The 27830-nt window shown below is 37.7% G+C and overlaps 4 protein-coding genes across 4 annotated transcripts; 3 read left to right on the top strand and 1 right to left on the bottom strand.

Moving 5' to 3' along the window:
- Positions 1 to 106: 106 nt before the first annotated feature.
- Positions 107 to 6137, bottom strand: LOC110859640 (uncharacterized GMC-type oxidoreductase Mb1310). Its single transcript, XM_022108605.2, has 10 exons — positions 5858 to 6137; positions 5115 to 5314; positions 4857 to 5046; positions 4456 to 4596; positions 4242 to 4366; positions 3818 to 3988; positions 3601 to 3754; positions 2884 to 3228; positions 2185 to 2413; positions 107 to 1098 (listed from the first exon to the last, which is right to left on the bottom strand). The coding sequence occupies exons 1-10, from the start codon at positions 6021 to 6023 to the stop codon at positions 888 to 890; spliced, it is 1932 nt and encodes a 643-aa protein (XP_021964297.1). The 5' UTR covers positions 6024 to 6137; the 3' UTR covers positions 107 to 887.
- Positions 6138 to 10458: 4321 nt separating this feature from the next.
- On the top strand, positions 10459 to 11684 carry LOC118438873 (integumentary mucin C.1-like). Its single transcript, XM_035859683.1, has 3 exons — positions 10459 to 10591; positions 10675 to 10786; positions 11274 to 11684. Exons 1-3 carry the CDS (start codon positions 10589 to 10591, stop codon positions 11672 to 11674), a joined length of 516 nt encoding a protein of 171 aa, XP_035715576.1. The 5' UTR covers positions 10459 to 10588; the 3' UTR covers positions 11675 to 11684.
- A 1083-nt stretch (positions 11685 to 12767) lies between these two features.
- Positions 12768 to 15036, top strand: LOC118438869. The gene is made up of 2 exons (XM_035859680.1): positions 12768 to 12869; positions 14382 to 15036. Exons 1-2 carry the CDS (start codon positions 12809 to 12811, stop codon positions 14915 to 14917), a joined length of 597 nt encoding a protein of 198 aa, XP_035715573.1. The 5' UTR covers positions 12768 to 12808; the 3' UTR covers positions 14918 to 15036.
- A 1090-nt stretch (positions 15037 to 16126) lies between these two features.
- Positions 16127 to 25815, top strand: LOC110859611. Its single transcript, XM_022108572.1, has 11 exons — positions 16127 to 17843; positions 17940 to 19292; positions 19398 to 19791; positions 19873 to 20018; positions 24272 to 24357; positions 24449 to 24571; positions 24672 to 24761; positions 24823 to 25146; positions 25204 to 25348; positions 25422 to 25487; positions 25700 to 25815. The coding sequence occupies exons 1-11, from the start codon at positions 16127 to 16129 to the stop codon at positions 25813 to 25815; spliced, it is 4560 nt and encodes a 1519-aa protein (XP_021964264.1).
- The last annotated feature ends 2015 nt before the right edge of the window (positions 25816 to 27830 follow it).

Below are 27830 nucleotides of genomic sequence, written 5' to 3'. Positions count from 1 at the left end.
AACATACATATCATTAACTGATGTATTATTGATCAAATAAATATCCGAAACATGGACTGGGTTTGTGGAACAATGCAAATAAATTGGTATGCTCGGTTGTGAGGAATTACAATATTTCCGTAAGTATTTGTATGTGTTTATTCGGCTTTACTTAAGGTTCATTCGTATACAGTTAAGTTTGGAATTTTAGCTCTGACATTGAGTAATACATTATTCGTTTCAAGATGACGCATTAAAGCTGCATATGTACATTTGTGACTTTTTGTACAATATATAGCCCGACATATGTAAAACTGTTCAGTTAATTGTACAGAAGTTGGCGAATTTTTACATATTCATTATTTTTTCATTATTCATTACATGTTCATTATTTTTACATATACCCTGTTCCTTTAAGGCACACTTGATAAAACTTGTATTCTTATTCACGAACTATCTTTCCTGGATCAGTCACTCAATATGTCGTTTTCTTATTTGTGACCAGTTGAATAATAATGGCACGCAAAGATGCTTGAACTTTGCGAGGAGTTTGAAGGAAAATTAAGATTATGTTACGTAACATTTCTGAATATATTGCCTAGTGAAAAGAAAGAAATCTGGATAACTAAACTAAATATGTACAACTAAAAAACAAGGATGTAATTCAGAATGAATTAGAAGTTTCTACGTTCTTGACCCAAATACACATACATATGTACTTGTTCATATTCATTCATTCTCTGTGAATTGGTGAGCATAGAATGAATGAACAGATCAATAAACAATTCTCTAAGTGAAAGAATATTTGTTTCTAATTTTGAAATTAACTGAATTTTGAATGACGAAATACATATTTACATATTTAACTGGTATGACTAAACTTTGAATTGTTTCCGTTTCTATCAACCTTAAGCGAATTTAGAGTAGTAGGACTTGAATTTGTCCAAGTGAACGGCATGTCCCCAGGCGTCGCAAACTTGATACTGAGCAGTCCAATATTCTCGGATAAAATCTGCCCCCTTTTCCCCGATCATGATGGCGGGAGCGTTTGTATTTCCGTTCACGATTTCTGGCATGATTGAAGCATCCGCGACTCGCAATCCTGGCACGCCAAGGACCCTGAAGTTCATAATTATTCAGCATCCAATTACATTTTGACCCCTAGATTAGTTCGACATAGTAAACTAAAACAGAGGGCGGTTATGCATTTTCGCTGAGACAAAGTTTAAAAATAGCTGAGACATGTACATATATTTACGAAAAACCGAAAAAAATGTATGAAATAAATAGATAAAAACCTGAATTTTTCCAAAGTCTATTCAATGCCTACGATTCTAAATATATGTTCCAATTTCTTAAACAAAAAAACTTCATCTAGTATCGTGGCAATATATTTGAAAATCGTGTGTATTTTTTGAAAATCTATATTCCAAAGATTTACGTATTTAAAAAATAATATTATAATTATTTATGAAAATTTAGAAATCAGTAAATTTAGTTATAATTATTTTTGTCATACACCAAAAATTTTACATATGTACAGCAGAGATGAGCCGTGCGCACGACTTTTTCGTGTTAACACGAACACGCACGACACGATCGTGCATCGTGTCGTGCGTGCGTCGACGCGAGCCGTGTCGTGCCGTGCGTGTAACCCTCACTCAAACACTTCGTGCGTGCGTGCAAAACCAATCGTGTCCTCGTGTCGTGCGTGTTGGTACTTTTAACACTGCACGCACGCTGTGAAGCGGGACATTGGTTACTAGTACCAGGGTTGCTAAATTATTCGTACAATTGCATTTTTACACTCTGAAAATTGAAAATGTCGGTTAAATGACAATTATTCATCATAGTGTCAAGCAATTCTGTTGTTATACCCGACACGATAGTGCTCAAATGCAAAATAAGCCGAAATTGTTTGGTCGTGCGCATCGTGCGTGTTTTTTCGTGTTAAAAAATTTTTCGTGCGTGTTGGGCATTTTTCTGGCAGAAAAAGTCGTGTTTCGTGTCGTGCGTGAATTTTTTTTAAAGAGCCGTGTTCGTGTTCGTGCAAAACGTGACACGAGCTTCGTGTTCGTGTCGTGCGTGTTTCAAAAAACCTTGACACGACTCATCTCTAATGTACAGTAGGACATTATCATATGAAAACAAGAAAATAAATAAATATCCGCCCTCTGATTCTTGAGAAATGAATAAGGACCGAACCTGAGTTTCGAATCCACCACGGCGGTTCGATCGCTCCTGCCTCGTCCCATCTTACAAGTGCCGACCGGATGCCAGACGTGCATTGCAAAATGACGAAGATAACACTCAAAGTAGGCGTCACTTCGGTACACGTGACCTTCACAACCGGGTAGTTGAACGTCCAAAAATTTGGCACCAACGCTTTGAAATGCGGTCGTATTCTCTGCCAGCTTCAGGCAAAACTTGATCCCTGCAATATAAAATACATTTACGGATAAGTATGACATTTAACCTATTAAATCGTTACACCGTATGCAACAACGTGGTGAAACTACAGAATAAGTATTGTGTATGTATGGCGTACTGTCCGGGTGATTGAAAGTTGCCTTTCGTGACGGGTCAGAATGGAGGTTACCATTTAATTCGAGGCTAAAACTCTTGTTAAATTGACATGCATGATTTTTGACAGCAATATATTTAGGAATGTAGCTGTCAAAAATAAGGTAAAAAAGAGGCCGAATACGTCACCTTTTTGACCTTAGTGAACTTGAAGGACTGGACATAAATACGTAAACAGAGCTTGAAATTGCCTTAAATTTAGTAGTGTATGTTAGAACTTTCTGTTACTTTTTCGCTCACACATTATCAGCAAAACGGACGAACATAAAGCTCTTAAAAAGGGATTTCGTTTCACGTCTTAATAAAAATACATAAGCCTACCTTCTATGAGTGACCCTACGTCTTGCGGATGTTCCAAGTAGCGAGGGTCCATGACTGGATGGGTGTAAGGGTTCTTGTCCCTCAAGGTTATCTGGCCAACGCTTTTTGGTCGATTTAGAACAGGAAATAGGATCATGCCATCCCTCCCTCCGGGATGTTTGACGGGGCCGAAATATTTTTTGAGGGTGGCTTCATCATATCCCAACTCGTTGGCGAAGTCGGCCTCGATATTTTCGTAGATGCCGACACTGGAGAGGAAAATTTGGAGATCGGGCCACTCCTTGGTAGCGTAGCGGGTGGCCATGTAGCCGACCGAGTGGACAAGGAGTGGCATCGTGAGGGGTCCTGCATACATAAATAAGTCGGAAGTTAATTTAAATTGTGCTTTTATGAGAGTAGAAATCAATACGTCAAATTCTACAGTATGCGGCGAAGGATAGATGCGAATAATTTTCTTCATAATTTGTGTACATTGCAGAAAATTTTATTTTTCTGCAGAACCGAATGGCATAATTCTGGTTCACAAATTGCTCTGCCTAAAATTTTGTCAAATTGCTGCAGAGACTCGGAAAATTTCTGTTGCAAATCGTTCTGCGTAAAGTTTTCTGCAGGCAAGTGGGAAAATTTGTTCCAGAAAATCGGTTCAAATTCATTCTCAAGTACGTATAGCGACGAAGATTTATATTTCGTGTTATTACTTATTTTCAAAATACGTACCGTATCCTTTAGTAAAGTAATCGGTTAAAGTTCCTGCCCCTAAATCCCGTTCTGGAATAAAGGACAATTCTTTGTCGATGGAAATTGGGGTGACCATGACGGTCGGGTGATCTCTCAGATTTTGACCGACTGGTAGGTCCACCTTGACTTTTATCTAAATATTTAAACAATTGTGGTAAGTTTTATAAGTCAAATTTTAAAATTCTGGTTTTTATACCCCGATCGATTCCAAATGTTTCTTGGGCCCGATTCCAGAAAGCATTAAAAGCTGTGGGGATCCAATAGCGCCACCACTGACGATAATTTCTTTACTTGCAGAAGCGAATTTTCTGACTCCGTGTCGATCATACCAGACTCCCACGGCACGACCGGATTTGTCAAGTTTTAGCTTTTTTGAAATTTAGCAAAAATAAAAATGAGATTAATTAAATAAATCCGAGATGTATTGTTGATCAAAAATACAGAGACAAACAAATCTGCAAGGTTATCTAGCAATGTTTGTTTACATCGCAAAATTGTTTTGCATAAAAATCAATACTTGCTATCCCTGTTAATCTGCCAGATAACCTATCCGTCTTTGTTATCTCTGTTATTATAAACCAGCAGTAATAATTTTCAATATATTTAAATTCTGTAAGTACCTTTGTTGCATGGGAATATCGGGAAATTACCAGGTTAAACTTGCCCCTTAAATTATTCTTAATAAATGCAGAAAACGTGCCAAATCTTTCCCCATTTTTTTGCGTGACTTCAATCGGACCAAATCCTAAGGATTTAAATTTATGCACGAATTAGTTATTTTTAATTTCTAACTGCACAATTATCTAATTAAGAATTTTGGCGAAAACTGCTTACCCACTCTTTGTGGTCCATTGACATCCACTTCGTCATAGCCAAGCTCTTTGCCTGCATCGAGAAAAGTTTGATGCAAGGGTGGCACCCACTTCCGCTTTTCCACGTGCAAAAATCCATACGCTGATTCACCGTAGTGCTCCTCTGCGAAATTAAAATTTATTTGAAGCTTGATTTTAAATTCGATTTTAATAGCTTAAGATTATTCTTGTAATTCCAGCCACCAAAATTTAGGGGAATTCATTACTATGAATAGTTCGCATCATTTGCAAGTTGCAAATTAAAGTTTGAATATTTTTTTGTTTTGAAAAATTGCTTGCGAAATTATTCATCTGCGAAGGTTAACACCGAACTGTATTTTTTTAATTTGCTTGAATAATTAAATAGCTCATTAAAATTCTCACTATTTTCTGCAAATTGGCCATGGTAATCCAACGATTTTTTGAAGTAGGGTAAAACATTGTCATATTTCCAGGTCGGGTCACCCGTACTGTTGGCCCAGTTATCATAACAGTTTGGATTTCCACGCATATAAACTTGGTAATTTAGGTTGCTCGAGCCACCCACGAGTTTACCACGTGGCCAGGGAAATTGCTAGAGAAATTATAAACGTATTTTTAAGAAAATTTTCAACGTGGCTAAATTTTATACATTTCTTTTACCTGATTAACGAAAGATTTTCCGGAGAATTTTTGCGGCTCTGTTTTATACAACCAGTCCACTTCCGGTCGACCAAACATGGCGTTAGACAGCATGGGGATGTAATTGTAGAAGAGCGGGTCTCCACCGGCTTCTAAGACGAGGACTTTGTTATTCTTGGATAATCGGTTCGCCAAAACTGCACCAGCGGAACCAGAACCGACTGCAAAGTTTGTAAAGAAAAATGAGTTTCGGAATTAGTCAACAGTTCTTTTTCATTGGGGGTACTCATTGGGCATAAAATATTAATTCATTCAATTTGCATGGAATCAAGAAATTCAAAAAATATTCATCCATGCTTCATTTGTTCAAAATTAAAAAATTAATATTTATTCATCTGTTGTTCATTGCATACACAAATTTACCGTATGAGATAGATTTCCGAACATATTAAGTGAAAAATGAATCCTGAATAAAATTCATTCTTCTTGAATATGAAATGGATAAATATGTCTTCATTCGTTCAAAAAATTATTCATTCACTATGCATTGATTTAGTGAACTTCATATTTACCCATTTTCTATGAACGAGTGAATATGAAAATCTAAAATTACAAGTTCGCAAAGCAAAAAAAGTTTAAAAACAAATTCTAAACTTGCCTCAGAGATGCACCAAATCGCGAATGAATTTTAAATGATTTTTTGCAGCGTTTAAAAATTCGCCATGAATACCCCCATTTATCCATACTTGAGATCAACAACTTACCCACAATAAAGTCGTAAACTTGTCCCGACTCATTCTCCAGCAAGGCAGCCGTATAATCAAAATAGTAATTAAATGCACCCTGTATCTTAATGAAAACTGGCATCGTACCAAAAAATGCGATTAGTACGATTAAATTCGCAACGAATATGATTTTCGCCACCACCATTTTTTTAAAAATAAATTTGTACAAAAAAAACCTTCGTAAAAATTGAGGTTGTGTTTATAAGTTGTTGTCCGCTTGACTGCGTATGTAGGTGTGAGAATTGGACAGTAAAAAAGTACTTGAATGACGATTTTTATCGCTTGCATAAACGGTTAAGTAGGTACATCCAGCTGGACTTTGTGTATGCATGCACGTGCATCACTACACACTTAAAATCTGGACTTTGGTGTTACACAAGGTCGGCAAGTTATCAGTGTTGCAATGAAGCTGATATTCATCGTATGTTCGATCGTATCCAGTTAGTGAACAGTACGACAAATCGCAGCACGTATTCGCATATTTATTTGCAATGTAAAACTTGTTTAGCTTGGTGAGAAGATGGTATATTTATAATGGTGATCTTGGTGTTGGTTTTTTTACAGTATGATGGAATTATGTAATAATTTTTATTACGCTTGGGATGGAGATGCTTAAGACTATAACAATAAAAAGATCGATGTTATTTATTTACTGTTTTTTGCACAGGTTATGCACGCATACATAAGTACATTTCGTGCATGAAATTGTATTTAATATTTTAAAGAGTAATTTTATTTTAAATTTTTGAAAGCAAATTGAAACATTAGTATTTTTAATGACTTCCTTCCATTTTGAGCAAGTTAAACCTTTAGAATTGCGTTTTTGTAAAAGGGTCCATGGGTTTCAATAATTTTTCTGGATCAGTTTCTATGCTGACCGTTTTTATACGGATATGATCATACAAATGTGAGCAAGATTTTAAGAAATTTTAAGTTTTTCAGGTAGTTGGACCATTGAAATATATAAATTAATCGCTCCTATTGCAATTGCATGGGAGCAATAAATAAGTGTTTTTGTATGTGCAGTTTATTTTGCACACTGACAGACGCCAGTCGTCGCGTGAGACACAAGCTTTGCATGGCATGATTTTGTCTGCAGTGAGAGGAAAGTGCGCTCACTATGAATCGAACAGAATTTCTTGTCCTCGTTGTATCCATAATTCACGCCACATACGACCTGCACGGTCCATAAATAAGTGAGATTGCCCGTCTCATTTCTCCTCTCATGCAACTTTTGCATAGGATTATTATGTACTACGTACGTACATACACGGTACATATACTGTACATATACTATCTATGTACATACATACAGAATACCCACCTTAAAACGTTGGGATTAGAACCACAGAACTATTAAATAACGCTCAAAGTTAACTAAATGCTAAGACGTGCCAAAAAAGTAAAAGCTCTGCGAAAATATGTGTTAATTGCTTTTATTCTTGTTTCGAAAAACAAATTTCAAGAAAGAACAGAACAGTCGGCTCAACTCCTCGTAATAAAACAAAAGTTTTGGGTTATATATAACCAGCAAGTTGTAACCAACATTATATAATACTGCTAGTAATGTAAGTATGTAGTATTTATTTAGCAATATGCAGGAAAGGAATACGTACGAATATTTGGCCTCAAATTTAGGTTAACTACCTAATCATAGAAATTTAGTATTTACCAAAGATAAAAGGAATACATATGAAAATAAATATGTATAAAATAGGTTTTTGTATTTCCTTTCGGATATAAATACATCTGTGCATCATTTAATTTAAAATAATGTTGAAATACTTAAAACGCTGATATGCTTAAAATTGGACATGTGCCACGTGCTGGGTACTAAATAGTTTAAAGTTAACCATAGTTTGCCCCATGTTTATTCAGGATTGCTATTTAGGTTTATCATCAAATCATTATTTTCCTGACATGCTTTTAGATTTACAAGATTTTATTGTCATACTCAAACTAATTCACACATCGTCGTTGTTATGCTAATAAATATTAACATTACATATTACTAAAGGGAGGGCAGCCTGGTGGATACGAATTTGGCCTTGAATAACCCCGGAACGGTTTGTCGTAGCGGGTCAAAATTTTGAACAGAAGAGCATGTTATCCTCAGATAGTTGTGTGCAAAAATTCAACTCTCTACTTTCAAAAATGCCTCCCCCACAGCCCCCAGAAGTTGAGACACTCGTTTCAACTTTTTCCAAACTCCGTCTAAAAAATTCGGTCCCCACAGAAAGATTTTCTTTTCATCTATCCGAACTCAAACAAGTCGATTTGACTTATATCAGGGGATTGTATAGGTATTTCACTATTCCAAATGATTTTTATCCCCAATCTAGGTTCAAGGTCATTTGCATAATCTTGGGTCAACTTTGCCGTCTGGGAGGACGCTCCGTCATGATGAAAAATCACCTTAATTATTATTTTACCGTGCAAATTAGGAAAATTGTATTCTAAAAGTGGTTTCAGTACAAGGTCCACATAATACTTCGAAGATTCCTTCACTTTTTGGGGGACTTTGATAAGTGGGAGGACACCACGACAGGACATTGCACCCACGACCATCAACTGTTTAAAAAAGTTCTCCTCACTGAAAAGCACCAAATTTCTTGAATTTTTTTTCGGCATTTGTCGTGTAGTAAGCTCTTCGAACCCAATTAGTAACTTGTAGGGAAAATAGTTCTTCGTCAATTGTCACCAATAGCTCACTTCTATTCCTCAACAGAATATTCAAATAAAATTTTTTGCAAACACGGGCGAGATTTTTTCTGGAACTATTTGAAATGACTGTCTCAGCTTCTGGGGGCTGTGGGGCAGGCATTTTTCAAAGTAGAAGGCTGAAATTTTGCACACAACTATCTGAGGATAACATGCTCGTCTGTTCAAAATTTTGACCCGCTACGACAAACCGTTCCGGGGTTATTCAAGATCAAATTCGTATCCACCAGGCCGCCCTCCCTTTGGTATTATTTAATAATATTGTTGAATTACTTATGGAGGTCATCATCAATGACCTAAAATACGCGTGTGCGTATACGCGTGTTCAGATAGAAATGAAATAAATTTTTTTCATAAAAATTGTTTGCATATAACTCTTACTTTTGTATTGGTTTTCATAAAAACGACTTAATGGCGACTGCTAATCTATGATAAAATAGTGCCAAATGTAAAGTTCTATAAATATGCGTAGTCGTAAAATTGACTTTTTATTTGTCTAAAATAAAATAGTGGGTTTAAAAAATTGTATAAAGTCAGTCTCCAGTAAATATAAAAATTCATTCATACCAACTCCAAAAACGGGTAGGTGCAGGTTTATTTATTAAGCATTGGAATTGGAATTTTAGTTGTGGTCTGTAATATTTTTTGGAAATATATAAATAAAATTTCCAACACGTACGAAATCATGAATACCACGCTGGTAAGGACTAAATATATCCGGAAAATGTTACTTCACATTATTTTAAGCTTTAGTTGATCCAATTAACGAGATTTCAAAGGGATAATAGATGCGTACCGTCAAAGTCTGGTACAACCAGGGTATGCTACCCCGGATTTTTGGGGTATTGGGGTATTGCGGGTTTTGGTGGGTTTTGGGGTATCAAATTTGAGCAATACCCACGGGTAGTCGGGGTAGTCGGGGTTTTCAAGTTTTGCAAAATATGATGACAGGGCGTTACTAGCAATTCAACAAATTAATTGCTTATTAGAATATACTTAATAAGCAGTTTTGTTGGGAAATTACTGAAAAACTGATTTTTTTCATTAATTTCTGAACTTAATACATGAGACACTGACTCAGTTTGCCCCCAAAACCCCGACTACCCCGAGTAACCCGACTACCCGCAAAACCCAGGTAAAACCCCGGGGTATGGGTTTTCAATAGCAAAACCCCGGGGTTTTCCTTACCCTGGGGACAACGTAAAGAAATTGGTAACTGGAACCTTATCATAATTTAGAAAAGATTAATAGAAATTTTGTTATGTAAGATTTTTCGATAAGCGGTCACCTGTTATGCGACCTGTTATTAAGGGTCCCAGAGGTCAAATTTATGGATATATTTTAGACGAAAACAATTTCTTTCATGTTTTCTACTTTTATGAAAAAGTGTTTGCTAATTTTTTGGCGTGGTACCCAACATCATTTTTCGCTTGGACCTGGGTCAGTTGCTCACCGAGTTTGTGGCTTACAGTACCTGTTCACCTTAATTTATTACATGCAATATTAATTACGTGTCTATTCATAGTTCCAAAAATTCATGAATAATTGCAGAATTATTTTTTCAATTTTTTTGTAGTAATGAATATTGAATGATTTCTTTTCTCATTTTCCGGTGAATTTTCAGGATGGACGCATGAATACTTTTACTCATTATTATTCATTTTTACCGTTATGATTATTATATTGTGCGTTTTAAGAAAGCCATCTAGTCAGGGAAAATTTATATATGTACAATCAGTTAAAAATTAGTAATGCATAACGATCACGTAATTACGTATTTTCAAATTTATAATAAATGAATAATGAATGAACTATTTTTTCCAACCTCTGAATGAATTAGTATTTTGATAACAGCTAATCCTGTATCTAAGTGTTGCGATTGGTGTATGGATTCCAACCAGCGAGTCTTGGTCTTATCATCGAATACCCCGACAAGGGGGCAATTTCCCCTGTGAAGTGCCAGGCACGTTCCCACACCCTTCCCCAATCATGGTACAATCGGAAATAAATACAATCTTAAGCTTATTTGAAATGTTTTAATTTTTGGGATTATTTAAAATCTTCCTTGATTGCAGTACATAAGGTGTGTCCGGATTCGAGGGAGGTTATATCAATATATCTTTACCTGTCCACAACCGAGCTCAATATTCAACCCGGCGACTTTGAAATGTGTTTTGAGAGGAACAAGTAATTGTCTTTATTATCAACTACATTCATCCGGACCATTACACGCGAACATTAAACAATTTTTGAGTACGTGGTAACCATCATCGCTCCTCCGTGACTTTGCAGGGCGATGGATTTAGAGAAGTTTCGCGATTAATTGAAGGCGAGAAATTGAACGTAATTTTCCGATCGCCTAAACCCAAACGAGGTCACTGAGGAGGGACGAAGACTGATAAGTACTCAAAAATTGTATTCTTCTTTCAATGTTCACGCCACAGCTCGTTTCGCGTAGAGAAGCACAGAGCCTGATTTGGATAAATAAGCATATAAAGCATCTGGACTTTGGTGTGGCCTCAACAGGGGTCCCAAGTTTTTGGGATGGAATTAGTTTAGGATCGATTGTTTATGTTAATTGCATATCTATGTGTACCCACGTATTACAGTAGTTCCACCTCTTGGCGACATGTGTTCTGACGGATTATTAATTTTGAAATCGTATAATTCTTAGTCACTGAAGCCCCTACCACAATCGAGCCTCCAACAACCACAACGCCCGTGACGACTCCTGGTGTATTCACTACAACCACGACCGGACCCTCCACTACGACCGAAATTTCCACCACGACCGGACCCTCAACGACGACCGGACCCTCAACGACGACCGGACCCTCAACGACGACCGAAATTTCAACCACCGGACCTTCCACCGAAATTTCGACCACGACCGGACCCTCAACGACGACCGAAATTTCAACCACGACCGGACCCTCAACGACGACCGAAATTTCCACCACGACCGGACCCTCAACGACGACCGAAATTTCTACCACGACCGGACCCTCCACCACGACCGGACCCTCCACCACGACCGAAATCTCAACTACTACCGAACCCTCCACAACTCCCTAATAATATTAGACCGTCTATGAGCGTTATATTATTCTAATAAAAAATTACAACTACATAAATTTCAATTTTTTTCGACACAGTTTGTTAAAATTTTATTTTAACTTAAAAAAGTCATATCTGTCCCATTTTTTCCAGTCTCATTGCCTGAGTCGGATTTGTACTATACATAGATAAACAGATAGATTACGACACACTTTTTCCTGGCCAGTGGCTCATAACATCATGCTCTTTTCATCTATTGCGAGTGGTTCCAGGTCCTTCTTATCATTCATTACATATTTACGATCTCATGCCCTCTTCACGCTTAAATAAATACACAGCAAGGATTCATCATTTCTTCGTAAAACATCCGACATGACTTTACCACGTATAAATATGGTGACCAAAGTCTTAAAAACATTCATTCGTTAAATGCATATTGTTTATTTTTGCATATGCTTAATATGCATGCAAATATGTAAAGACTTGTGCACAACATTGTGTTTGTATGTATGTATGTACAAGAAGGGCAATCTTGTTTTAGTGCATATCAATTGGTAACTATTTACATAGCATAAAATTACTTTATCATTTATAAACTAGTCATAAATATAATTATTGAAGCCTATAGTGAAACTCTGCAAAGAATTTTTGAAATCAGGTACTATAATTCATACATATGCAAATATCTGCATTCGTATTTATGACCGGCAAGTATGTAGTTGATCCTGATCTGGACATATTCAATGTTCATTAAGGGCTCACAGTTTTGCTGGGTTGGACTTTTACAAGACTGAACATGGTTCTTCATGAGTTTTCATGAGATACATAAATCAACTCAATTAGAACTTCGTCGTACTTATGTAAGAAGACTAAATTAAAGTTTAATTCAGAACAACATCATGCCACACAAACGTGTAATCGTGTGTCTAATCTGAATTCGAGGTAAAGAAAAGTTTTATATTTCCTAGAAATGGATATAATATCCGTCTTCGTAGCATTTGTTATCGGCTTAAACGACTCATTCTGCCTTAAAATGACGTAATAAAATCCTTTATAAAGACTAGCATTTTCTCTAACTGGACAGAATTGTATAACTTCAGCTCCGATTAAGTAATTACATATTTGACTCAATAACGCAAGATATCTTAAACCATGCATAATTTTCACTACATCGCCGTCTTGATTTTTATTTGTGTGATATACGACGGAAAAGGTGTGTATTTTTTTCTTACATACATTTTACTTGTGGTAGCAGGACAATGCTTAGATTCTGCTGAAATTTTGAAATTATGAGGTTCAAGTCATTACAAGATCCAAACAACAGGAGTTTTGTTGGCTGGTTGGAATATCGCTATGGTAAAAGTTTTTAGGTCAAATTTTAAAAAAATTTGCGATTTTTTGATAATGTAGAGCTAGCAAAAAATTAAAGTTGGGTTGATTAAGGGGTGAGTCATAAGTAGTGACACAGTATAAAACGGTCGCCATTTACTTAACTCTTTTCACCACACAAGCTATTATCACCCATATTATAGCCCATTGTTTACTTAGAAATCAATTAGATTTTGACCATCGATTAACTTAAACCCAAAAGATAACAATTTGCCCAAGCTACCTTCAACCCTTCATTTCCCACTTTTCTTGTCATACTTTTATGAATTTTGCATGGTAAACGCATGAATTTCTAAAACTTTTTCCTTGAGGCAGTTAACAGAATAGTGGTCTACTAAAATGTGCTCAGAATTATTGAAATTTACTTTCGTGTGGAATATCATCACCATCGGAACTTATTATAATGTTAATCTCCATAAGACTTGATCCTGAAAAACCCCGAGAATTTTGAAAAACTTTAGTTTTTGTTAAGCTTTAGGGACATTTTGCTGTTGTCCATGATCCATGACACGTCCTACTCTAGGTTAGAAGACAGCAGAATGGTTAAGGTACACGCAGCACTCTTCAAAAATAACCGTTATTCTCGCGACATCTTTTTGCAAATTTTGTGAATTCGTGTATACAATGTTATTTTTTTGTTACTTGCATATTTATTGGCAATTTGATATTTACACTTTTCAAGACCCAATAGCCTAATGTTAACCCTGCCATGATTTGAGATGACTAGGTTTAGTGGTTTGGTCGCCATGATGAGTCGATGTAAAACCGTTCCTACAAATATAGGTTTTCACTTTTCGTGTAGCCTGAGACGCCGGTTCTTAGGATATTTTTCAGAAGGTGGGGAATTTATTTAGCCAATGCTACTGTGTAACTGAGAAAAGCAAAGAATTTTTAATTTTATGTTCCTCTGCTTTGGTGGAAAATGATTTTCCTACAAAAGTTGATGCGTTTTTTACTTTTGCACCACTCGTATTTTCACTTTTTGTTTTTATTTAAGTCCCAATTTTCCGCCTAAGATTCGATCAACCTCTGATGACATGTTTTGTGTGCCATATCGGTTGCTTAATACCAGGATACTTCAACTTAATGAATTATCCCACTCTCCTTGGCGTGCGGAAAGCAAGAAAAAGTGGATCACTACTTATGACTCACCCCTTAATTCGAATCATCCTGCAAAACGGGTCAAAATACGCTAATTGCATTGAGGTGAACTTCATAATTCTAAAAATTTGACTAAATCTGTATTTTTTACTTGATATCATCTCCCCATTTATAAATAAATACGTGTTAAATTTTCAAAAAAATATTAATTAAAATTGTAATCCAATTTTTTCAGTAAACGCGATATGTTGCTACGCCACTGCTGGATGCACCTACTGCGACGACTGTACGCCAGCCGGTCCATACTGTTCGACCGGAGGGTGTAACATTTTCGGCTGCAATTGTGCCGGTGTGTGTCGTACCGGTGAACTTTGCCCGATCGGCGCGGTAGGAAGGCGGGGTCAAAGGGTCGCCGCGGGGCCAAACTGTAATATCCCATACGACCGATTGGCTCCCCATTGCGCGATTGTAATGCCAGGACGGACCTCGTGGGAGTGGGTGCACGCTTGTACGACGCGAGGAAAGAGATCGCTTGGGACGGCACGTGGACTTAATCGGTTTCACGCGGGACACGATTTTGATAAGTTGGGGCACAATGTTAGCCACGTGTTTCACTTAGCGGATATTAACTTGGATGGGAAGCTGAGCTATGGTGAAGCCTACAAATACTTGGAAAACGTGCCAGGCCTGAATGTTGATCAGGTTGGGGACGAAGTGGCGAAACTGGACAAAGATATGGATGGATATTTAATAATGTCAGAGTTAGATTGACAGACTGTATAAATATATGCAAACAAACTACTAGTTGCGCATATTGTCATGTATGGCTTGATTTATGAATAAATATACATATTTCGTGTATGCAGAATCCATTATACATACATCGTTTCACTGTACATAGAATTATAAATTTTGGCATGAATATGATGCAGTGGTTTTAGATTAAAAACGACTCCCGCGAGAGTTTTACTTATATCATGAGCATTTATGTTTCTTTATTTTACAGAGGCAATAAGGCACAAATAAGTTTGTACATGCTTATTAAAATTTAATTTGCAATTGTACATATTGTGTCTAACTAGTTAGCCAAGCGAGCCAGCCTAGCACCTATATTACTCTTTTTACTTTTAGCGTCTTATACTTACGACAACATTTAAGCGCATGCTCAAAACAAAAATTATTAGTGCATAAACAACGACAAACCGTAGTAACGTTAGAAGTAGGTCCCCTTTCATAATGATACGTATAACTTTTCAACAAAGGTGTGGAATAAGCCGACAAAGTAGATTGATTAAAAATGTGCTCATTTTGACGATTTTAGTTATTAATCTTATCTTAACAATATCTAAATATTTTCTATATTAATAGTAGCGAGATCGTATTCCCGACAATATGCATAGCAAACATTAGCTCATTCGTCTTCCTCGCAGAGAAGAACGTGTAGTCTTCGAACCCCACCGAAATGGCTGTTAGAAATCATAAGATTATTTAGTAAATTTAGGCAGACTATGGTAGTCATGAGAATATGAATGATTGGAGGCAGATTGTTTGGTATGTGTTCTGCGTGGTTGAATACGCACTTGCTTTTTAGTATTGGATGTGTGAACATGTTAATTTTTTGAGTGTTCAATTAAATAAATAGTTAAAGTCAAAGTTTCCAGTTATCCAGTTCTCTCGTCAATTTGATTTCATCCCTCGACTCCAATCACATTTAGGAGGTGACTTTACAACGGGTAGTTGCATTGAATAGTCCTCACATTTCCGGTGACCTCGACGTTATCCGGAGCCGTGTGGGACCCTGGAACGAGGTGAACAAGATTGGAGCTGGATTATCATCAGTTGGAGAAAACGAATTTGCGGTTTGCTATAGCCTTAAGTATAGCATTCCCAGGTTGTAGCTGTCCAAGTGGAGTCAGCATTAGTCCTTTTCTAATTGTATTTTGTTTTTCTCTTGGATTTTGAGTTCCTGAGGTTACTGTCATGGACCGGCTCAGGAGATCGAGAGGCCCGCTGCGCGCTTCCATTACTCGCACCTTGGCGGAGATGGAGGCAGAACTCGCTAAAGAGGAAGCCGATTCAGATGTCGTCGCGACTAAGATGAGGAAATTACGCGAGGTTCTTCAGGACGTGGTGGACAAAGATCAAGAGATTTTGGATAAATTGCTAGATGAAGAAGCAACTGAGCTAGTTTATCAAGAAGAATTTGACGCATGTCAAGAATACAAGGATAAAGTCCGCACAATGATACATAAGACGGAGAAGTTTTTGGGAGCTCAAGCAGATGCTCATAGTAGTGATTCATTTTATGGAACGGCCAGAGAAATCAACAAGAAGCGCACATTCAAACTACCGAAGATTGAATTGAAGACGTTTGGTGGTGAGCTCACGGATTGGTTGTCTTGGTGGTCACAGTTTAGCAAAATCCATGAAGATGAAGACTTGCATGATACAGATAAATTTCAGTATTTAATTCAGGCCACGCAAGAAGGGTCAAGAGCTCGTGACCTTGTGCAGAGCTACCCGCAGACTGCTGCAAATTACCCGAAGGTGGTGGCGGCCCTCAAAGAGAGATTTGGTAAAGACAAGTTATTAAAACAAGTCTATGTGAGGGAATTACAGAAGATGGTTGCTGCAAGTATGAAGAATCCTGAGAAGAATCAGTTATTCAAAATCTTTGACAAGTTGGAGAGCAATTTGCGTGCTTTAGAGTCTTTGGGAGTGACAGCGGATCAGACTGCAACATTTATCTTCCCGATGGTTGAGTCGAGTCTTCCCGAAGAAACACTTATTGCCTGGCAGCGAAGTCCGGATTTTGGTAAAGATGGATCGCTTCTGCAACCGCCGAAAACAGAGCTCGATTTTCTCCTGAATTTCCTACGGCAGGAGGTTGAGAACGAGCAACAGAGAACCTTGGCTAGAGAGGGCAATGAGAAGAAGAAGAAGAGTGAAAAAGTGAAGAATTACGAAGACGACAACATCCCTACAGCAGCTGGTCTATTTAGTGGACAGGGTCAGTCGTGCCTCTTCTGCGGAAAATCTCACGCCAGCCAAGATTGCTTTAAGGCAAAGAATATGTCTTTGCAAGAGAAGAAGGATCGGATCAAGATGAAGAAGTGTTGTTTTGTTTGTCTACGAGGTGGTGACATGACTAAAAGTTGTAAGAGTTTTGTGAAGTGTCCAATCTGTGAAAACAAGCATCCAGTTATATTGTGTCCGTCCTTGCCATCACATAAGAAACCAGAGACTGAAGTTGTGGTCCAGAGAACTGATCCAAGTGTGGCGATGGCCAGTCACATGTGTTCTGGTGAAGTTTTTCTCCAAACTCTTCTGGTCAGATTACGAAGTGAGAATGGAAAAGTGTCTCGAGTGGTTCGACTAGTGTTTGACACTGGTGCTCAGCGATCTGTCCGAAGCTCGACGGCAAGCCAACTCAAGTACCCCTCAGTTGGTCAGGAGTGGGTGCGAAAATCTTTGTTCGGAGGTGCGGTTACGAATGGGAGGATCCAATATAAATACAAATTACGCCTAGAAAGTTTAGACGGATCCGTCAAGCGCACCATGGAAGTTTTAGAGGAACCGGAAATCTGTGGGGAATTGTCTCGAGTGCCAAGGGGACCATGGATTAAGGAGCTAGCGGACAAGTCAATCTTCCTCTCAGATTTTACTTCAGAGTGTCCGGACATTGAAATTTTAATTGGTAGTGACTACTACGGCAGTGTCATTACAGGAAAAGTAGTTCAGTAAGCATGTGGTTTAACTGCGTTTGAAACTTTGTTTGGGTGGACCTTGTCAGGGTGCATTCCTCGCCAAACAGAGAATAGTGCTATGCTCGTGACATCGTTGTTGGCCAGTGACTGGAATCCATCGGAATTATGGAATTTGGAATCGCTTAGAATTCAAGACCCGGTGGAGAGCCTGTCAAAGGAAGAAAGGGATTCGGAGGCCAAGCAACATTTCTTGAAAACTGTTACGAGATCTGAGGATGGGAGGTACAGTGTGTCGCTTCCATGGACCAGCGGACAAGATCAGATTCCGAATAACCGATCCATCGCTCAGAAGAGATTAGAAACAATGAGTACCAGACTTGTGTCATCTGGAAATTTCAAGATTTATGATGACATCATTAAAAGTTGGGAGCAGGAAGGAATAATTGAAGTTGTTCCACAAGTTGAGTTGGAACTACCTGCTCATTATTTACCACATCGGGCAGTCATCAAAGAAGAGAGCAAGACCACACCCGTTCGCCCAGTCTTTGATGCATCGAGCAAGAGCAAGAATTCTCCATCGCTGAATGATTGCTTGGAGAAAGGTCCAAATCTAATGGAATTGATTCCGTCTATTTTGATGAGATTTAGAGAAGAAGGAATTGGAGTAGTCGCGGACATTAGGAAGGCGTTTCTTCAGATAAGTGTCAAGCCGGAAGATCGGAACTTTCTGCGTTTCCTATGGTGGAATGATGAGGGTCGAAATCAGGTAGAATTTCGCCACGCACGAGTCGTCTTCGGCGTTAATTGCAGTCCTTTTCTACTCGCCGCTGTAATTGAGAATCATCTTGCTAATGTGAAAAATGAAGATAAAGAAGTAGCAAGAAAGTTGTTGAAGTCCATGTATGTGGACAACTGTGTGACTTCGGTAGCCACCATGAAGGAAGTCGAATTATTCAGATCCCAAGCTACCAGAATAATGGAGGAGGCGAAAATGGAGTTGCGTTTGTGGGAGTGGTCTCAAGTAGAAGATCCGAAATCCAGTCACGACGACGGGGAATTCATCGCATCCGTATTGGGCCTCAAGTGGGATAGAAGAATGGATTCGTTAGGATTAGACTTCAGTTTTGAGTTACCGGAGAAAGTTACGAAAAGAAGCGTCTTGTCATCTTTACACAAGATATACGACCCATTGGGATTTTACTCTCCAGTCCTGCTGAAGCCCAAGTTATTATTGCAAGAGTCGTGGGCAGATAAAAGTGGATGGGAGGACAAGTTAAAATATGAACAGAAGCAGAAATTTACCAGTTGGTGTCGTGACCTGGATTTACTGAAATCAATTTGGATTCCTCGGAATCAAAGTGATCGTGCAACATGGCAATTGCATACTTTTGTGGACGCGAGCAAGACGGCCTACGCTGCAGTTATCTTCCTACGCAATGGTCAGGAAGGAGAAGTGAAGTTACAGATTCTACAGGCCAAGGCTCGAGTGGCTCCGCTGAAGACGATCACAATTCCTTGATTGGAACTACTTGGATGTACAATAGGTACAAGACTCACCGTGAAAGTGATCCAAGCCTTATCACTTGATGATATTCCTGTGTTCCGATGGACTGATTCGATGACCGCCTTATCGTGGATTCTCCGACCTAATCAATGGGGTACCTTTGTGGGGAACCGGTCGGCTGAAATCAATAAATTGAGCGAGAAGAGAGAGTGGCGACATATTCCGGGGAAAGATAACCCCGCAGATTTACCATCCCGTGGCTGCAATGTAAATGAGTACATTGAGAGCAAATGGTGGGAGGGACCCACGTGGTTGCTGCAGCCGAAGGAATTTTGGCCACGAGAAGAAGACGATGTTGACGAAGATGCTGTCAATGCGGAAAAGAAGAAATCTTTCATCGTCACTAGTCTCATTAGTGGAAATGGAGAGAACTCGTGGTACTGTTGACGCTACGCTAGTTATGGGGAGAATCTCAGACTCTTTGTATTAGTGATGAGATTCATAAACAATATCAGAAACAAGAAGGATAAGAAGACCGGGCATTTGAGTGCTGAAGAAATCAACCAGGCCGAGTTGAAATTGTTCAAGTTAGTTCAGCGTGAAAAGTTTGAGATTGAGAGTGGTGTCATCGCTGGATTAAGGGTAGAAGAAGATGACCATGGTTTGTATAGAGTGAAAACCAAACTTCTTCGCCGAGATGACACGCCCTGCTTCCGAATGCCAGTTCTCTTACCAAACTCTCATCCGTTAGTGGACCAGATCATACGGTAGGAGCATCTCCAGAATTGTCACGCAGGTGTCCAAATGTTGATGGGGAAATTACGAGAAAAAGTGTGGATTGTCCAGGAAGAAGAGCCATTCGCAAAGTTGTCAAATAGTGTGTGAAATGTCGGCGATTCAGTGCCAAGAGTCCTGCGACGTATCCAACCCGTGTAGAACGTGTAGTCTTCGAACCCCACCGGAATGGCCATTGGTCTCATAGCTCGTACCGTTCTGAGGTACAACTTCCTCTCTCGAATTGTCCCCACTTTTTCGATCACGCCAAACCTCATAAACTGATCGATACAAAATTTGGAATCCCTGTGCAACATGGAAATCACTCCCCAACCAATCTTCACCACAAAAATCAAAAAACAAAATACAATCCACACTAATAAAATTAAAACCTGCGACAACAGGTGGTTCAATCTAATTAATAAATAACTTAGAGTAGTTAACAATATGTTGCAAGCAAGCACACCGACCAATGTAGTATTTTTCACGATTGGTTCAATTATATTCAAGCCGATCTTACACTACTTGAACCACATGATCAACACGTATATTTCGTTTATCACGGGATGGCGTGCGGCTAATAGGGTTGCAATTTTGAGTAACTTGTATCCGCACTGCAGCACATAAAGTAGGGCGGAAAACCCGAAGAGGACCATTTGAGCTTTGTGGTAGGTAGCAAGAATATTAAATGTGAAGCAAATTAAGAATAATAAAAATCTGACAAAATATCGATTTGTGAGCCCTATTAGTTTAAAAAATATGTGTTCAAGAACGTAGAAAGTTGGATCCACTTCGGTTGTCAGCATGAAAAAAAGCATAAAGATAGGAATACAAATATATCCAGACACCGCGGTGAGACAAGTTACACTGGACACGATGGACAAACTCGTACTTTTGAGGAGTTTGCAAGCCTCTCGGCCACATTGTATTTGGAGTTCTGTAAATAAGTTGAATAAGAAAAGAAAAACGTTAGAAAGTAATCAAACATCTAAGAGTTATTGATGTATCTGTAGATTAACGTTCAAGGGTGATATTCTGATATTCTTATAGAGTGATATTCTTATTCCTAAGGTATGAGTATGTTACAAAAAGTGGGTATAATCGTACGCATATTAGCTCATACAGGGAGGATAGGTAGGACATGCACATTTTAACTAGGTAGGTTGGGAATCCCAACTTGGGATAGGTTCCATTTGGACAGTTACAACTGCATAATACTACTTGTTGCGGCGCGCAGTAATAATAATAGTGATTAGTATACGGAAAAACAGTATATAACAATTGATGGAACCATGTCTCTGATTCCCCCATAACCTTAAAATTCCCGCAATAGCGGATAAAGGCAAATGCTTAATTAATTAGTTTCTCTGATTGGAATCGTATAATCGGGGCAAAATAAATTCCCAGATAATCTATTTCCATTCTAGTTTACTGTAAAAATTACTAGAACGTTTAATTGTTAGTCATAGTCCTATAATATGAGATCAAAAGTTGTCATTGTGATGTATTGGAGGGAGGGTGGGGTAGCGTGAGTCTTTGTTCGTGAGAGAGAAGAGAAGGAAGTGTGAATGAGTAAGTTAAGTGTGTAAGTAGTAGTCAAGTAAGTGGCAAGTAGCCATTTTGCTCTTCTTTGTAAAATATTCGAAAAAATGCTAAATTAATTAAATAAAGCAATTTAATTAAAAGTTTTTTAGTTATTTACATTCGAATACATTATCCAAGTAAAGGTAAAGAGTTTTTGCCCTTAAGGCAAAATTAAATTAAGGATTTAAGCAATTTTGGCACAATTTAAGGCATTTTTAAGTTCAAGTCAAGTCAGGTTCAAGTCAAGTTAAATTCAAGTCCAGTTTAAGTCCAGTTTAAGACTAATAAGTCCAGTTTAAGTCCAGTTTAAGACCAATAAGTCCAGTTTAAGTCAAATAAAACCAAGTTTTAAGTCCAAGTCAAGTATACGCATAAGTTACTACGGCACGAGGTCAGATCACCAGAAACCAGTTATCACGAGAAGATAATTTCGGACGTTGATAACCCCCGGCCGTAACACTACTTATCGTATCAGTAGCGTAAATGCAAATCACTAGGTTGGAGAAAGCATGTATCACTCACTGATGATTGATACATGCTTTCAGCATGCACCCTACCGGAGTCTTTTACCCATAAGAGTCAGCTTCTGCCATATTCAGGCACTGACTATCGCCAGGTGACAACGATCCAGTACGCTGATGTTTATTTACCAAACACTCCAGCCATCACTCAATTTCGAACCAGGGACCACTGCGGAACGAGATGGATACTCCAATCACTCAGCTATGGCCCCGGTTACGTATGATTATGTTAAACAACCCTATTTGATTTTTAAAAACTAACAAGTTTGTATTTTGGTTTTACTCTTGATCGTTTTAGAATACAGGGGAAGGTTTCCTGTGAATTTTGGAACAATTAAGTAAGCAAGCAAAAAGGGGAAAAGTAACGTATGAAAAAAAAGCGAAGCGAAGAGGCAAAAAATAGCGGAAATGCAGCCCCTTTTCCCAGCACTGATCTTAAATAATATACGACACCCATTATCCTTACCATGTCGAGCATGCCGCTCACAGAAAACGAGATACTCCCATAATTTAAAACAAATCTGATTGGGGTCCAGTATAAGGAGCAAGTATCCATAAATTGACAATGCGTGGACAATAATTAGAGAAACCCAAATCCAGAAACCCACGTTCTCCAAGATATTGTCACTTTGGATGTGAAGAATGTAAATTCCTGCTGCGCACATTGCCACACCAACGAAACTGATCAACGGGGGGATGAAGTTTAAAACTGAGTATTTCATTGGTACACATCTCACGTGCAGGATCCCCTTGTCATAAACAAATTCATACGGCAGTTGGTATGGAAACGGGTAATGCTTCCCAAAAAAATACTGGACAACTCGGCAAGCCCAAATGGGCTTGCTTGCTTGAGATAGGAGACCCATGTGTCGAAAAATTTAGGGAGCACTTGATTGATAAGGAATGACTCAAATGCAGTAAGAAATTCATGCATCCAAATTTTGAGAGCTTATTTTTCGAAACTTTGTTTCCCCAATATAATTTTAGGTGAAGTTTAAGAAAACTAATTTTCTGCGTTATTTAAATTTGATGTTGCCAAGAATTTAGATAGGAGTTTATGAAACCGATTTACGACCATCTCATTTGCAGAAATTTCAGAGGCAAGTACATATAAATATTATTTTTTTGTTTTAACCCTGAGCAAACCTAGTTAAAGGAAATTGGCTAAACAAAATTTGTAATTAGGGGAGGGCTTCGCTGTTTTGTCAAACAGTGGTTTATGTATTAAATTTTGAGTAAAATATTTAATTGATCTGTTTAACTCGATAAATATGTAGGACACAATAATAGATAACTATACCGAAGAGTGCATATATATGTAAATACATAGTCGTTCTAAAGTATGACGTATAAACTCAACCATTTTTCATGGACTGTAGCGATGTCCGACTTAGGGAATTCATCATTTAAAATTTAATACAAAAGTTTTTAGAATTACGTTTGCAAATCATGGTGGAAAAGGTTTTAGCTTATAAAACTAACAATGCGATGGTCTGAAGTGTAACCCTCGGATTTGTCTAAAATTTTAAAATTGTGTGGTCCAAATCACTCTTTATAACCAACGTTTCTTGAGGCACTTTGATGGTGGGAATTAGTCAAAATATTTTGGATCAAAATTGTAAAATGGGCGATTTTTAGGAAGCAAATTCCATTCCATTCGAAGGGAAAAATTTTTTAACCTTGAGCTAAAATATTCTGACAAATTCCAACCATCGCACAAACTGCCTCAAGAAACGTTGGTTGCATTGACATGGATTACACAATTCTAAAACTTGAGCGAAATCCGAGGGTTACACTTCACACCATCGCATTGTAAGATAATAGTAGTATAGATGTTTATTGTCTTTTGAGGCCAGGCGAATATAAAGAATTACATCGGATACATTTAACATACCGTGTATTTACATATTTACCTAACTCGCATGAAAGTGAAGGAAATTCCCAATTATTTTATGGTAAGCTAGAAATTATAGACTGCATCCGATGAAAACTATATCCGGGAATGTTGATTCGAAATTTATAAATATTACTTCAGTTCCGAGTCCATTGAGCGCATCTGCCCTGCCCTCACCTGCATCTCCACTGTCGAATTCAGCTAGTGACGTAGATTTTTTCAAACAGGTAAAAACCGGATGTTAATTTTGTCAAATATACATGATGATGTGTTAGATATATAGATATTTACAATATACCACTAATTTGCGCTTAATAGATATTGGAGACGCATATTAGCCGCAACGATGAATTGTGTGACCTTGTCGCCAATTGCAACACAAAATCTGTCGTAGATAATGCAGCGGCAACAACACTTATCAATGAATTCGTCGCAAAATTGGTTGAGCTAAAGGAGTGAGCAATGTTATATCATAGAATACTCGAAAGTAATAATTTGTTAATGAATTTATTAATTAACAACATTTGGTATATATTTGTAGGGATTCTCCAGTTACCAGGGATCAAAAATGCTAGCTAAGGCAATCATAGAAATCCTCCCATGGTGGAAATATTTTGGAAATGACGGAATTGTAAGGGAAAAATTATACTAATTTGACAAACTTCATTCATAAAATTTACACATTTTTTCAGGATATTTTGTACGATGAGGTAGGCCGGTCAGGACTAATTCAGATGAGATTGAGATGGATCCACAGAAATCTAAAGAAGATTAACGGAAAACCGCAGCACCAACAGCCGCCAATCGATACTAGTGGTCCGAAGCCAAAACTTCAAAAATTTGGCGACCCTGTCGCCCCTAACACCGAAGTACTTTTGAAGCTGAATTCCAGCACAGACGACGGTGAACTTGTTCGGCTTATGAAGGAAACCTTGATGCATCGAAACCAAATCCGAGGATCTGCAGGCCGAACAATTCTACAAGATTATTCAAAATTCAGGGAGTGCGGATATTTGGTAGGCGAAACTATTAATTTTTGAGTCTCATTTAAAAATACTGGATTTTTTTAATAGATTAATTTGGAATTTTCGCTGATGTTTTCCGAAAATGAAAAAAGATTTTTAAACATCTGGCCGGAGTTTGCACATCGTTTACTGGAAAATTGCAAGAGCATCAGCAACTCTCCTTCATTATTGACATTTTTGGACGACGACGCTGGTATAAAAAATGACGAGTAAAATGTATCGCATATAAATAAGTTTAAAATATTTATAAGTAATTTTTCTTTCAGGCAAATGGGATAACACAGTTGTGGCGTTGTTTGTTCTTTTACACCTAATCCCAGCAGCTGCCCAAGGTAAGGGAAAAGGGGGCCGCTGCAAAATTGACGATGCGAAAAACAGGCTTCTTCTGTATTTTAAGGTATTTGAAAAGCAATGCATGATACTGATTATATTTTTCTAAACTGTGATTATTTCATAACATTAAAAATTCGTATTTAAGAGTACTTTATCTAATAATCCACTTGTTCTCGCAGTTGGTATTTAAGTTTTTTATTGTTTTTTATAGACCGGTACTCCACTTCAGTCGATCATATATACGTGGAATCCGGAATTATCTCAACCAACTTTAATCGCACTTGGAGACGACCGCTTAACTCTTTCATCTTTCTTCATCATATGTGACAGAACTATCCTTCCACTGGACGCAAAGTCTTCAACGGAAGCACTTGATTCTTTATTCAAATCGCATTACGTGATCGGGACGGAATACGACAGGAATCTTACAGGATTCTGGAAGTTTCTACAAGTGCACATTTTTCCAGTGGAAGTTACCACGCCACTCTCAAGAAAAGTGAAACAAGTCTTTCAACAATTGTCTAAGGAGGGGAGCTTGCGAGGTTGATAATAACAGATCGGCTCCAAATTTTTACCAATGATAGTTTGACATGAGTGTATCAAAACCCTTGAACGTTTTGACTCCATAACCATAAACAGCTGAGAAATTAATTTCGAAAGTTTCGAATTTTTTCCTTAGATGTGCACTTCTATCTGAGGTGTTTGGTGTTCTATGCCATATATTTGACGTATATGAAACATCTCTAGAACGGGTTAATATTTTTGAAATCTGTTTTTGGACATCGACATCTAATTTTTCGGGGGTGGGCAAGTTCGATCGTGGGGTCAATCGGACCACACCCCTTAGCGCCAGTGGGTGTGGTCAAATACATTTTTGAAATTAAGTTTCTTCTTCTCACATGGACTGTACCCCATGGTGGCCTGAATCATAAGCAGCATTACGTGACCTATCTTCCACACCCCCTCAACTCAGGGGGTGTGGTTATACTGAAAACAATAAAATCAAAAAAAGGTTATAAGCTGGTCAATAGTTTTCAATTCTGCTTTCACCGTATGGTAGCATAAATTAATACTGAGGAGTGACGGCCACACCCCCTCGATGTCAGGGGGTGTGGTCGGGGGCAAAATGAGACTTTTACTGAAATTCAATCCGTAGATGAAATGAGTAAAAATTTGTATTCTCGCGTCGTCGGAAGTGTGTTTTGGTCAAAGTAAGACAATGATAAAATCGATTCTAGTGGTGAAATGTAAAACAATTAGTATACGCTGCAACAGTTCGTCTGCCTGACCCAGCCTGGGATTTAATTGGGTTTCATGGAATTATTTGTTTCTATAAGGGTTTTAGATATAAATTCAACAGTCAATTCTAGATAATTTAACTGCTTCAATAAATGCATGCAGCTTAGTATGTGCCATGTTTTTACCGAGTAATAATGCCGTCCTTGTGTACGGCAACTAATGAAAATTACCATTACTATCTTCAATTCATTAAGTAGATACCCGGAGAAAGAAGGGAACCAGGGGTCACAAAAGTCCTACAAAGAATTGATCATTGATTAATATTTATATTAATGTTAATATTATTGCTAATATGTAGTTATACTTGATTTTAATTATGTGACCTGTCTTATTATTAAGTGGTTTGGCTTGACATTTAGCGGGCAAAAAAATTACTTGGGGGCAAGAGTTAATAGTAGTTCATTTCCAAACTGTGGGACAAGAAATCTTAATGTTAATTCTTAATCTTATTTAATTACATTTCTCTCAAGGTATTTCAAGCAAGTACTTGAAATAAGTGGGGAAAGCAATTCCAACCAAACAGAAATACAAATACACCTTGTGTCTGGCAGCAGACTATTTAATAAAAAATATGTTACATCTTGCATTTTTGAAACATCTTGGTTAAACCAGAATATGAGTGAAAATTAGGTCATGTCACGTGGAAGTCAAATTAATGGCGCTTAGCAAGTTTAAATTATGCCAAATTTTATTATAATGAAATGTATGCTAATACCATAATTTAGAATTCTTTGTGCATTCATGCATACATGTATATACATACATACATATGTGCATACATACATACATACATATGTACATACATATGTGCATACATATGCATATACATACATTTATATGTGCCTATGTATGTATGTACATATGTACATATGTACATATGTATGTATGTATGTACATATGTACATATGTACATATGTATGTATGTATGTACATATGTATGTACTATATGTATATGCTTCCATTGTTTTTGATTCTTTACTCTGGGTCAAGTGATTCTCATTTTAGAGTTACGATGTGTCATATTTTTGTAATTTTTTTAAGAA

Source organism: Folsomia candida, unplaced genomic scaffold (genome assembly GCF_002217175.1).
Source record: "Folsomia candida strain VU population unplaced genomic scaffold, ASM221717v1 Fcan01_Sc027, whole genome shotgun sequence".
NCBI classification, from domain to species: domain Eukaryota; kingdom Metazoa; phylum Arthropoda; class Collembola; order Entomobryomorpha; family Isotomidae; genus Folsomia; species Folsomia candida.
This window is presented reverse-complemented; position numbering and strand designations above follow the sequence as displayed.